The sequence below is a fragment of the Anarhichas minor genome, unplaced genomic scaffold (genome assembly GCF_050575085.1).
Source record: "Anarhichas minor isolate MPS153535 unplaced genomic scaffold, ASM5057508v1 ptg000014l, whole genome shotgun sequence".
NCBI lineage: Eukaryota > Metazoa > Chordata > Actinopteri > Perciformes > Anarhichadidae > Anarhichas > Anarhichas minor.
Window position 1 is genome coordinate 15,475,413 of NW_027466460.1, and position 14,669 is coordinate 15,490,081.

Consider the following 14,669-nt stretch of genomic DNA (forward strand, 5'->3'; position numbering starts at 1 on the left):
TATGTGAATATGTCAGTCAATGTTTAACTCATCATATGCTCATTACATCACGGTTTCCACAGTCTCACTAAACATCACATCACTTCATCACTGCAGAATCATCTACTATCAACACTACATCTACATAAACTTACACACAGGTTGTTAAGGTCTGATGTAAAAAGGGTTGGAGAGAGATAGAATAGAATATAAATTAAAAGTGTATGGGAATCCAATATTGTCCTCTCAGCCAATCACATTGCTCCTTTCAGAAGTTTTATAAGTTTTTGCAAAACCATTTGGCACAGCTGTACTGTACTGTGCTGTTATTAATACGATAGAAATACTTTGTTACATGTTCAATACCTGCATTTAAAACTTAAAGGGAAAAAGCACCATTGACAGAATCATATATATTAGACAGTATCATCACTTGTATATATTTTTTATTCATCTGAATCCGCAAAGTAACTAGCAACTAAAGATATCTAAACATATTGTCTTTTAAAGTAGCAGAAAGATGGAAATAGTAAAAGTACTTCAAACTTGTACTTGAGTACAATACTTTAGTAAATATAGTTAGTTACTTTCCATCAGTAGATAGCCGCATGTTACACTAAGTTAAAGGTACCCTGTGTACTATTTGACCACCAGTAGCACAATAGAATAATTTATTTTATGACTTTATTCTTGTGCAAATGCAAACAAAACAACATGCAAACATTCACGCTGGCTTCTCGACACGTGGCCGAGGTAATACTCAAACGAGTGTAGAAATAAAATAAAGCAAACGTTGATGCAAAATGTGTTTATTGTGATGAAAGTGGGTGAGTATTAATGTGTGTTCACATTGTCTCCTCCAGATGCTCCGAGGGTTCCCTTAGTGTTGATGAGACATTCTGGTGACATCATGAAGAACAGTTCAGTGACTCTGACCTGTAGCAGTGATGCTAACCCAGCAGCTAACTACACCTGGTACAAGGAGGATGAAGACTCACCAAAAGCATCAGGACAGATCTTCATCATCACTGACTTCAGAGCTGAACACAGTGGAAATTATTCCTGTGAAGCCCAGAACAGAAGAGGACGCAGTAACTCAACTTTACATCTGACTGTTTTAGCAGGTAAATAATGTGCGTTACTCCAATGTGCGTTAATAAATAATGTGCTTCATGAAGCATTGAAGATTATCATCCAATTGGTTCACTCATGGGCCGAGGCTTCATGGTGCTTCATCTGCTCTACTGCGCCATCAAGTGGACAATAAATGTAGAACAGGCAGAGTGATTATAATGACACCATGGCTTTGGTGTGTGAAGCTTTGAATTGAATACATGAATGGATGATGTTTTTGATGCTCGAATAGATTGCAAACAAATGCGCAATAAAGTCCCAAGTCCACAAAATGTTAGGGGGGATCCATTGCATTTCGCTGCCGCTTATATTTATATATTATTATATATTTATATATTTAACCAAACCCGCGAACCACTTCCTGGTAAGGGGATAGGTTATCGGGTCCACACTCCAATATAGTAGGTGGCGGTAATGCACCTTTCACTGGATGCCATCCGCCATAAAACAAAAAAGGAGAAGAAGAAGAAGAATTATAACCACTTCCTGAATCAGTCACGTGGTACGGCCGGCTCGAGAGGCTTCGAACGTCAACACAAACGTCATCAACACGAGCCTCAGAAAAATCTTCCTGATTACTCGACACTCGCCTCGACACGGAAGGAACCATCACTAGTAAACGGTGTTGTTGGCGGAGTTTGTGTGGAGCGAACGTTTGTGTCGTTGGTGGATTGTCTCCTAGTGTCCTACGGAGCTAATGAAGTTAGCATGCTACCAGGAAGTAGACGGACCCGAACATAAACTAATAACACAGCGCAGCTCAGAGTGAGAAACCCGTTTTTAACCCGAGTTTGTCTGAAGGAAACGCCTCGTGGTTTAGTGAAAATGTCTAAAGTCCAAATGCTGAGATGTTTAGTCAACCAGCGACTAACTGCGGCTGCTGAAGAGATATTTGGTCTGTTTGAAAGAACGATAGCAGAGAACGAGGAGGAACTTTCTGCTTTAAAAGAGCAGAACGAGCGACAACGGAAACTACTGGACGCTGTTTTCAACCCTCAGCTGCGGTTACACAGAGCAGGTTGGTTCATTTTATTCCTTCTGTTCATCCTCCGGCTGATAACGTTTCTATGTAACGGAGTTGTTTCCCGAACCGGGCAGTTTTTAGCTAATGTTCCAATACAATTCACTTAAAATGTTGATACAAATGATCGTGTAATGTTTTCAGTTGATTTAGTGGTGTTAAACTGAAGTTTTAACTTTGTACCTTTCAAACTAAATATTGTTGTAATTATTAAAGTTAGCTTTGCCTTTACCAGAGTCGTTAAAACGATGCTAACGCCGGTGAATTAGCCGTGCGCCGCTATTCGCCTAATCCGTACAGACTTCTATCCTCGTTGTGAACACTGGGTGCTGCTGTTTTTTCGGGGATATTCGCTGACCATCAATGCTGTCAACACATCCGGGAACGTAGTTCTGTCCTTCACAATAAGATATCACGCTTCAACAACTCCAAATTGAGCAATACAAGCTCCTTAATTTCCGCTTGAGTGTATACCACCACCTGCTGGATGTTTTGTTAAACTCTTCTCATGTCAATCACTGGCAAAACACCAGCTGATGCATGGAATTTAACAATTATGTACACATATTGTATATAACAATTACTATCATAACACACAGTGCAGAGTAAGAGTTATATTGCAACTAAAAACACAAGTATTCATGATTGAAAAGCTACATTGTTAAAGTGAAAGACAAATAACTTCTGCAAATGATTGAAAAGTTCTATGCAAACATTTATTTAAAAACAAACCAATCAAAAATTGTATTAAAAATCAGGACACAAATGGCATTTAAAATAATCCTCTTCATCATCCAGCTCCTCGTCCCAGCCCCACACACACAGTGTGATACCATGTGTGGCAGCTGTCACACTGGACCCACGACACCGATCCCTCCGAGCTCTCGGGAGGGTCAGGTTGACCTATTAAAAGATTTTTTTTTTTTAACTTTGAATTAAAGACAATGATCAGATTTTCATGGGTTGGCATACAATGAAAGTTTACATGAAGTACACTACCGGTGGATATCGTGGGTCCAGCAGACGAGGAGCTGGATGATGAAGGTCGGGTCTCTGCAGGTTGGGAGGCTGTATAAATAACAGAAAAAGCATAACCATGTTTTGTTTACTCTTCATCATGGCTAATGTCACCATCATGTTATAATAGTTTGTTTTTTTCAGATTATTTAAAGCATTTACAGTGGGAGGGAGAGGAAGGAGTTTGGGACCCATAGAGGCCACGTCCCGCTGCCGATGTTGAAGGCTCTGAAATAATAATCATATTTTATTATTACAACTCTAAAATACATACTTATAATAATAATAATAATAATAATAATAATAGTAAATACATTCTGATTCATACGTGAAGTCAAATGCAAAATAGGTATGCGCTGACCAGGAGACGGGGGAAGGTGGCCGTGTTCCTCAGCAGGCAGGCTCGGTGGTGGTGATGTGCTGCTGGCAGGCAGCCGGGGACCGTGGGGGGCACAAGAGGGGGCAGAGCGGGATGAGGGACAATCGATGGAAAGTCCGGGGCTGGTGGCTGTAGTAGCCCCGAGGGACACTGGTCTTCTGCGGCTGGGGCGAGAGCTGCCAGACGGGGTAGAGGAAGTGGCTGAGAGTTTGAAGCGTGTGTGCTGTTCCAGGTTTTCGTTTAGTTCCACCCACTGCCACACTGGGGTGATGTCAGCGTAAATGGGTTAACATGTTTGAGGTATTCCCACTGATGTAGCCACTCGTGTAGCAAATGCAACATTGTGTTGTTTTTTTATCCACCACTCGCCCTCATAGTTCACAGAGAAACCAAAGTGGCTCCAAACACCAGACCTGCAGGTCGTTGGAGGATCTTCTATTTCTGGTCTATTACTAGCCATACTGCAGCGAGCTAGCTTCATGTAGCGTGTCTCACAGCGCAAAAGTGCCCGACTGGAGTAGAACATTTTTCTTTGGTGGTGGGCGTGTCAGAGAGCACGCTGTCTGTTACATCATGTGGGTTGCCAGTTTGTGAACAGTGGCTCCACCGAAAACATAATATTTCCCACAATTTAAGCTTCTGTATTTTCCAAATGCACTAGTATTATTCAAACGTATTGTTCGGTTCGTCATGCGTACCGAACCGTGAGCCTCGTACCGAACGGTTCAATACGAATACACGTATTGTTACACCCCTAATATTTATATATTGTCTTGGACCCCTAAGCTCCGCCTCCCAAAATTTCCGCCATTTTGAATTTTGTGAAAAACCCATTTTTGCAACCTCCTCCTACATGCTGAGTCTGATTGCTACTAAATTTGCCGTGGATCAGTATTGGATCTATATAATAACATTTTATTAAAAGATGTTTGATATCTCCTTATGTTTAGAAGATATGGACCAATGAACTTCATAAGGCGTGGGTTTGTTTTTCAATACTCATAACTTCAAAACCAATTAACCTATAATCGTAGTCATATGTGCACATCGTATATTGTTACGTACCCTACAATTTTCATTCCATTCAACCACTAGGGAGCGATACAGTAGTTAAGCCATTTTTGGCTTTTTTGTCAATTTTCATTGTTTTGAGACGTACTTTAACAAACTCCTCCCACAGAATTCATGTGATCAACTTCAAATTTGGTCAAGATTATCTAAAGATATTAATGATGAAAAGTTACTGAAATGGTCTAGTGACATTGAACGGCCATTTTATGTGGCGCCCATTGCTGTGGCAACGCGTCATTCACCATGAAAAATTAAGCTTATTTTTCTGTGGCTTAGGATGCTCAGCAAGCCTTGGAACTTTGCACAGGTGTCATAGGTAATGTAAATAAATATTTCATATGGCTTTTTGGCTTGACCGTTGAAAATTGCCTCGATAGCGTCCCCTACAAATATTGTATGTATCACATGGAGACTTAAAAAAAAAGTCTCTTGGGACCATGCTCTAAAACCAACCGGAAGTCGGCCATTTAGAGTTGTGTGAATTTCCCCTTGATTTCTAGTCGCTATACTTTAACTAACTCCTCCTGGGGACTTTGTCAGATCCACTTCAAATTTGGTCATTACAATCTGAAGACCGTTGCAATTCAAAGTTACTCAAAGCTTTACATTTGATGGAATGGCGTAGCCGTGGCGTGGCGGCCATTGTACGTGATTCGCCATAAAACAACAAGCTGATGTAACATAGTGGATACTGGAACTGGTGGAATATTTGCACGACATCATTTCCAGCGTCAGTCCACGCTGGAAAAATACGTTGAACTCCGAGATGCGTTGTCTGATGGTCAAAGACATTTGCGGCTGCGTCTGCCGGCGTCCCGCCAGTACCCCTGAGACACGGGAAGGTGCGAGGGCCCGTACGGCAGCTGAGCTTGCAACAGGAAGTGCCTCTGCTAGCTGCCGCTGCCACAATTTGAGGGAGCTCCTCCTGGTTTGGTAACTGTGCACAGGGAGTGTAAGAGGGAATGATGGCAGGAAAAAAAGTGTATCTACAGGAGACTATTTGCTCAATACTAATATTTCATTGTCACGTCTGTGTGTGTGCTGGACGTCTGTTTTCCTGCAGATGTCCAGCAGCTGTTGGTGATTAAAGAAGAGGATACCCCTGAGCAGCAGGAGTGGAGCTCCAGTCTGGACCAGGAGGACCCAGAGCCCCCACACATTAAAGAGGAACAGGAGGACCCAGAGCCCCCACACATTAAAGAGGAACAGGAGGACCCAGAGCCCCCACACATTAAAGAGGAACAGGAGGACCCAGAGCCCCCACACATTAAAGAGGAACAGGAGGAATTCTGGACCAGTCAGGAGGGAGAGCAGCTTCAAGGTCTGGAGGAGGCGCGTATCAAGTTCTCATTCACTCCTGTGAAGAGTGAAGATGATGAAGAGGAAGCTCAGTCCTCACAGCTTCATCAAAGACAAACTGAACAGATGGAAACAGAAGCTGATGGAGAGGACTGTGGAGGACCAGAACTAGACAGGAACTCTGAACCAGATACTGATGACAAGAGTGGAGAATCTTATGACACTGATGTCAGTGATGATTGGAAGGAGACCAGAGAACCTCAGTCAGGTTCAAACTCTTTGAAACCTGATAAAGTCCATGTCAGTGATTCAAGATGTAGTGCTGGTGAGAAACTATTTACATGCTCCGAGTGTGGGAAAACAACTGACACAAAAGGAGATCTGAAGACACACATGAGAATCCACACAGGAGAGAAACCTTTCAGCTGCTCAGTATGTGAGAAATCTTTTAACCAGCGTTCACATTTACAGAAACACATGAGAATCCACACAAGAGAGAAACCTTTCAGCTGCTCAGTATGTGAGAAATCTTTTAACCAGCGTTCACATTTACAGACACACATAAGAACCCACACAGGAGAGAAATCTTTCAGCTGCTTGGTCTGTACGGAATCTTTTAACCAGGGTTCAAATTTAAAGACACACATGAGAATCCACACAGGAGAGAAACCTTTCAGCTGCTCAGTTTGCAATAAATCTTTTAACCGCTGTTCAAATTTAAATACACACATGAAAATCCACACAGGAGAGAAACCTTTCAGCTGCTCGGTCTGTAAGAAATCTTTTAACCACTGCTCAACTTTACAGATACACATGAGAATCCACACAGGAGAGAAACCTTTCAGCTGCTCAGTTTGTAAGAAATCTTTTAACCAGCACCCACATTTACAGACACACATGAGAATCCACACAGGAGAGAAATCTTTCAGCTGCACAGTCTGTAAGAAATCTTTTAACCAGGGTTCAATTTTAAAGAGACACATGAGAATCCACACAGGAGAGAAAGCTTTCAGCTGCTCAGTTTGTGAGAAATCGTTTAACCGGGGCTCAAATTTTAAGAGACACATGAGAATCCACACAGGAGAGAAACCTTACAGCACAGGTCGGCTCTGAAGTTACACATATTTACTCATAGACAACCGGCTTTAGTGGTTCTGTTTGTATACAAAAGGTAAATCTGACACACCACATGGCACATAACGCAGGGGAAGAAATATGGTACTTTTTTTCCTATCTTTATTCAAAAGCATGTTGTTTTAAACCTTGATTGCTCTGAGAGATCCATGCTTTGTTTAAGGTGACGCCTCCTCACGTTGGCAGGGAGCTTAGTACTGTCTTTAGTTTGATCCAGTAGACTAATTGAGTTTTTATTTTCTAGTTAGTGTTGGTTTTCTAGAGGGGTCCGGGGCACGCTCAGCTGGAATAAAATGTTGTTGTGAACTGTTGCACCCATGTTGCCATATTGAGAGCCGTGCGGAGGCAATCCTTCAATCATAATTTTGTTCTGAGTTTGTAATTCAGCTCATAACAAAAGTTTCAAGAAACATGAGAATCCACACAGGAGAGAAACCTTTCAGCTGCTCAGTTTGTGATAAAAGATTTATGCGCAACAGAGATCTAAAGGTACACATGAACACTCACACAGGAAAGAATCCCTTTAGCCCTTTTACCCAATCACCCCTCCGCATATCCCTTCGAGCGGTGGGCCCATAGGGCGGCAGCTAAATGTAGATTTTTCGGGTTGTTCCTGGTCGAACCATACGTCTCAGGTCCCGTAAACCAGACCCTCACCAGCAAGCTCCACTCCCAGGTCTGGCTCCAGATAGTGGCCCCGGTTTTCCTTTTTTCGGTGATGTTGAGTTGAATTCTTGGTCTGAGAACACAGGTCACAGGGTCACACACACGGCCCTAAACCACGTTAAGGTGATTTATTGGAAGGGTGTAACATTTAAGACACGTTGCTTTCTGTTAATATTTTAATGTTAGCCAACTTTATAGTGTTGTTTTTACTGTTAAAGTTTTGCTGATTTGCTGATGTAAATATCTTCTTGTATTAAGTTATTTTGCATGTTTAGATCCAGAATTGCAGAAAAATACCAGAAGGCAATTCATGTGTTTATGCATTAATTTCTGTAAGAATGTGTTTTCCTTTGTGTAATGTTATAGTGTCTGTTGTCTCTGTATAGTCACTCAGTCCTACACACCTTTTCACTTTACCCACCAGGTGTCCCTGTTTTTCCTCTTGTATATATTGTTTTTAATGGTTTTGAGGAAATGTGTTGTTATGATTTAGGTTAGATGTTTTCCTGGTAATTTTAATATCCTTTTTCTAGTAATGTGCATCCTGAGCTTAGTACATACTGTAATATCAAAATAATGTATCTAAATGTAAAAAAACAAGAATGAAATCACACATTGTCATTTTACTTATTGCTGAGGGAGCAGAGGAGCAGAAAAAGATCAGAAGGCAGTTAATGGGTTGAATTTTGTCTTCTGCAGAAATAAATAAATGTCTGAAAACAATCAATTGAGTTTTATTTATTCCATGTCCAACCCACACCCATTACATAAGGAAAAGATGGAAGGTAACTTAAGATGGGAATCATTTATAGAGGCTTTTATTTTGTAGGCTACCAACCAAGTTGCAGCAGAACCTGCCCTGCAGGTAGAAATGGGAAACATGCCGCTGGATTTAAGGAGAAAGCAACTGATGGCAAACTACTGGGCTAATTTACAGGGACAATGATTCTCACCCTGCAAAAGGAGAGTTTCAGGTGGCATTGCGTGGCTTATTGATTCCACGTTCAGATTTTGAATTGTTTCCCTCAAAACCCTGTCCTCACACACAATTAGCCCCCGCTTGTGATCAGTGACACAATTAACCTTGATTGCTCTGAGAGATCCATGCTTTGTTTAAGGTGACGCCTCCTCACGTTGGCAGGGAGCTTAGTACTGTCTTTAGTTTGATCCAGTAGACTAATTTAGTTTTTATTTTCTAGTTAGTGTTGGTTTTCTAGAGGGGTCCGGGGCACGCTCACCTGGAAGAAAATGTTGTACATTTTAAAGTTAAATGCATCAATCTGGTGCATTTTGAGACTAAAATCAAGAGGCTAGTTCTATGAAGAACTTTGTGTTCTTTTTTTTTTTTTTTTTAGCAGTGGTGGAATATAACCAAGTACATTAACTTAAGTATTGTACTTGACATTTTCGAGGTACTTGTACTTTACTTGAGTACCTGCAGCATTAAAGTGTTCATTTAATGATCATTTTAAAATGATTTTTCAGTAATTGATTCATGTATAATCTTATATACTGTTGAGATCAAAATTGTTTAAGATAAGTAAATGAAGTAACCTTGGATTGAATTACCTGTTTTGTTGTCAAATGTTGTCAATATTTACAGCTGATAACGCCGTTCCAAGCTTAATAACCTCTTTATCCCTAGCCCCCTAGCCCTATTTTTAGGCCTCTGCTCGAAAATTGCATACCCATACTTAAAAGACTGTAAATCTGAAACTACAAGGTCTATTTTAATAATTTTGATGGTATAATACAGGTAACACTTGTGAGAGACTTATTCAGATGTGTAAATATTGTGTATATGTTACTGGTTAATAGTGAATGAAGATGGCACACAGCTCAAATTGAATGTCACGATGTTATAAGGCACCATGAGAAAACCCCAAAACTAGTCTATACTGAAGCCTCCACCAGTCATGTGACTCTGACCTTGCAGGTCATAGCGGTCTGTTGAGAGTCTCAGCAGATGGAGTTCTCAGGATGCTGGTTCTATTTTTTTACCCTTTACAAAACCAAATCTGAGAACAGAACCGGAGTACGCAGGTCGAGTGCAGTACAGTTATAACAACAACTGTACTCTGAGAATCAGCGACCTGAGAGAGAGAGCGACTCGGCTGTGTACAAGTTCAGGTTCATAACAAACCAACCGGACTGGATAAAAACTGGTGAACCTGGAGTCCCTCTGTCCGTCACAGGTAACACTTTTTGTTCGTGTAAGTCAGCTCCAAATGCTCAACATTTAGGAAACACTGCTGATGTCTCTGATGACGGGGAAATAGTTCATGTTTTTTTGTTTCCAGGTGCAGATCAGCATATTAAAATCATGTCGTATTAAAGAGTGTACATCGGCTGATCTGAAGTGTCACAGCAGTTGTCATCTAACTTATCCAACTTCCTACAACTGGTACGAGAATGGTGTGAAAATAAACAGAGAAAAGAATCTTTTAATCAATACTTTTATCGTGAAGACAGCTATTCCTGCTACATCTGTGTCCGACAGCACATTTCCAAGCTTTTTGGCTGAAAATGGTGTATAAAGAGTAAAAATTGTGGGACCTGGAGCATTTTGTTTGGAAAAATCACGGAATATTTTCCTGCTCCGCTCCACTCCGACAGTTATGCTCTCACTCTAGCGCTGAACATTCCATGCAATACACACCCATTATAAAATCTGAAAAGGACCCAAAATTTTCCTGAAACTTAAACGTTGACTTGAAGAAAACTGTGCTAGCTATCAAAATGCACATTTGGCTCAATAAAGTGCAGCGTTTTGTTTACGTTTTAAACTTTGAATCATGTTTCTACGTTAATGTATGGCTAGTCAATATGGGCCCAAAGTTAAGTGTTTTCTTAGCTCTCTTCGCGCCGAAACCCCATTCAAGTGAATGGAGTAATTTAGCTCAGATTTTTGGGATTTTCGGGAAAACCGCTGAGCGAATCTCTCTAGAAAATACTTAGCACACGATTCCCAATCAGGCCGCACGTTTTGATGTATTTTTTTGCGCAGGTGTTGGCAACGCTGTGTGAGGAGGCTGTGTCTGTCATGAAGCACATCAACGCTGGTTGATATTGACATTTCTTACCAAATTTATGAAACAATCTGCATTTCAACACGGCTCAAAACACCCTCTACCGTTTTAAACTAGCCCGACTCTTTCAAGGCCAGTTCTAAAATAGAGTCGACCATTTGACACTAATCTACGTCATGAAATAAAAACACGTCAACGCCCTCTAATCTTTAAAGCTGCTATAATCAATAGTTTTTTTTTACAGAAACAACCTCTAGTATGTGATTTGACACGTGTTAGCTTGTGTTTTTTTTTTGCAACCGATGAACAGAAGTTACCATATTTGGAATGAGGAGGAGTGACATAGAGATGTCGTATACGTCTCTGGTAGAGATCTGTCAATCACAGAAAGCCCGCCCTAAAGCATACTCTGCTTTATGGTCTATTTGACTCTAAATGGACCATAATTTACTAAATGAACATCATGCGATGATATCAGTCTTGTATTTACAAAAAGCAAAAAGACAAGTTTTTTATGTGAATATGTCAGTCAATGTTTAACTCATCATATGCTCATTACATCACGGTTTCCACAGTCTCACTAAACATCACATCACTTCATCACTGCAGAATCATCTACTATCAACACTACATCTACATAAACTTACACACAGGTTGTTAAGGTCTGATGTAAAAAGGGTTGGAGAGAGATAGAATAGAATATAAATTAAAAGTGTATGGGAATCCAATATTGTCCTCTCAGCCAATCACATTGCTCCTTTCAGAAGTTTTATAAGTTTTTGCAAAACCATTTGGCACAGCTGTACTGTACTGTGCTGTTATTAATACGATAGAAATACTTTGTTACATGTTCAATACCTGCATTTAAAACTTAAAGGGAAAAAGCACCATTGACAGAATCATATATATTAGACAGTATCATCACTTGTATATATTTTTTATTCATCTGAATCCGCAAAGTAACTAGCAACTAAAGATATCTAAACATATTGTCTTTTAAAGTAGCAGAAAGATGGAAATAGTAAAAGTACTTCAAACTTGTACTTGAGTACAATACTTTAGTAAATATAGTTAGTTACTTTCCATCAGTAGATAGCCGCATGTTACACTAAGTTAAAGGTACCCTGTGTACTATTTGACCACCAGTAGCACAATAGAATAATTTATTTTATGACTTTATTCTTGTGCAAATGCAAACAAAACAACATGCAAACATTCACGCTGGCTTCTCGACACGTGGCCGAGGTAATACTCAAACGAGTGTAGAAATAAAATAAAGCAAACGTTGATGCAAAATGTGTTTATTGTGATGAAAGTGGGTGAGTATTAATGTGTGTTCACATTGTCTCCTCCAGATGCTCCGAGGGTTCCCTTAGTGTTGATGAGACATTCTGGTGACATCATGAAGAACAGTTCAGTGACTCTGACCTGTAGCAGTGATGCTAACCCAGCAGCTAACTACACCTGGTACAAGGAGGATGAAGACTCACCAAAAGCATCAGGACAGATCTTCATCATCACTGACTTCAGAGCTGAACACAGTGGAAATTATTCCTGTGAAGCCCAGAACAGAAGAGGACGCAGTAACTCAACTTTACATCTGACTGTTTTAGCAGGTAAATAATGTGCGTTACTCCAATGTGCGTTAATAAATAATGTGCTTCATGAAGCATTGAAGATTATCATCCAATTGGTTCACTCATGGGCCGAGGCTTCATGGTGCTTCATCTGCTCTACTGCGCCATCAAGTGGACAATAAATGTAGAACAGGCAGAGTGATTATAATGACACCATGGCTTTGGTGTGTGAAGCTTTGAATTGAATACATGAATGGATGATGTTTTTGATGCTCGAATAGATTGCAAACAAATGCGCAATAAAGTCCCAAGTCCACAAAATGTTAGGGGGGATCCATTGCATTTCGCTGCCGCTTATATTTATATATTATTATATATTTATATATTTAACCAAACCCGCGAACCACTTCCTGGTAAGGGGATAGGTTATCGGGTCCACACTCCAATATAGTAGGTGGCGGTAATGCACCTTTCACTGGATGCCATCCGCCATAAAACAAAAAAGGAGAAGAAGAAGAAGAATTATAACCACTTCCTGAATCAGTCACGTGGTACGGCCGGCTCGAGAGGCTTCGAACGTCAACACAAACGTCATCAACACGAGCCTCAGAAAAATCTTCCTGATTACTCGACACTCGCCTCGACACGGAAGGAACCATCACTAGTAAACGGTGTTGTTGGCGGAGTTTGTGTGGAGCGAACGTTTGTGGATTGTCTCCTAGTGTCCTACGGAGCTAATGAAGTTAGCATGCTACCAGGAAGTAGACGGACCCGAACATAAACTAATAACACAGCGCAGCTCAGAGTGAGAAACCCGTTTTTAACCCGAGTTTGTCTGAAGGAAACGCCTCGTGGTTTAGTGAAAATGTCTAAAGTCCAAATGCTGAGATGTTTAGTCAACCAGCGACTAACTGCGGCTGCTGAAGAGATATTTGGTCTGTTTGAAAGAACGATAGCAGAGAACGAGGAGGAAGTTTCTGCTTTAAAAGAGCAGAACGAGCGACAACGGAAACTACTGGACGCTGTTTTCAACCCTCAGCTGCGGTTACACAGAGCAGGTTGGTTCATTTTATTCCTTCTGTTCATCCTCCGGCTGATAACGTTTCTATGTAACGGAGTTGTTTCCCGAACCGGGCAGTTTTTAGCTAATGTTCCAATACAATTCACTTAAAATGTTGATACAAATGATCGTGTAATGTTTTCAGTTGATTTAGTGGTGTTAAACTGAAGTTTTAACTTTGTACCTTTCAAACTAAATATTGTTGTAATTATTAAAGTTAGCTTTGCCTTTACCAGAGTCGTTAAAACGATGCTAACGCCGGTGAATTAGCCGTGCGCCGCTATTCGCCTAATCCGTACAGACTTCTATCCTCGTTGTGAACACTGGGTGCTGCTGTTTTTTCGGGGATATTCGCTGACCATCAATGCTGTCAACACATCCGGGAACGTAGTTCTGTCCTTTACAATAAGATATCACGCTTCAACAACTCCAAATTGAGCAATACAAGCTCCTTAATTTCCGCTTGAGTGTATACCACCACCTGCTGGATGTTTTGTTAAACTCTTCTCATGTCAATCACTGGCAAAACACCAGCTGATGCATGGAATTTAACAATTATGTACACATATTGTATATAACAATTACTATCATAACACACAGTGCAGAGTAAGAGTTATATTGCAACTAAAAACACAAGTATTCATGATTGAAAAGCTACATTGTTAAAGTGAAAGACAAATAACTTCTGCAAATGATTGAAAAGTTCTATGCAAACATTTATTTAAAAACAAACCAATCAAAAATTGTATTAAAAATCAGGACACAAATGGCATTTAAAATAATCCTCTTCATCATCCAGCTCCTCGTCCCAGCCCCACACACACAGTGTGATACCATGTGTGGCAGCTGTCACACTGGACCCACGACACCGATCCCTCCGAGCTCTCGGGAGGGTCAGGTTGACCTATTAAAAGATTTTTTTTTTTTAACTTTGAATTAAAGACAATGATCAGATTTTCATGGGTTGGCATACAATGAAAGTTTACATGAAGTACACTACCGGTGGATATCGTGGGTCCAGCAGACGAGGAGCTGGATGATGAAGGTCGGGTCTCTGCAGGTTGGGAGGCTGTATAAATAACAGAAAAAGCATAACCATGTTTTGTTTACTCTTCATCATGGCTAATGTCACCATCATGTTATAATAGTTTGTTTTTTTCAGATTATTTAAAGCATTTACAGTGGGAGGGAGAGGAAGGAGTTTGGGACCCATAGAGGCCACGTCCCGCTGCCGATGTTGAAGGCTCTGAAATAATAATCATATTTTATTATTACAACTCTAAAATACATACTTATAATAATA

The 14,669-nt window shown here is 40.5% G+C and overlaps 1 protein-coding gene across 5 annotated transcripts in view; it reads left to right on the forward strand.

Annotated features, from left to right (window-relative positions):
* LOC142949910 (uncharacterized) overlaps positions 1-14,669 on the forward strand; it is a 44,270-nt gene that overhangs the window by 20,419 nt on the left and 9,182 nt on the right. For 2 of the 5 annotated variants that reach the window (XM_076091791.1, XM_076091792.1), the window contains exon 3: positions 843-1,379. In XM_076091791.1, the coding sequence (XP_075947906.1) occupies positions 843-1,111 (269 nt within the window). In that variant the 3' untranslated portion in view covers positions 1,112-1,379. Of the gene's footprint in view, positions 1-842; positions 2,132-5,664; positions 6,226-12,084; positions 13,365-14,669 lie in introns of those variants that run through there. The other 3 variants (XM_076091794.1, XM_076091795.1, XM_076091790.1) reach the window with 3 other exon arrangements.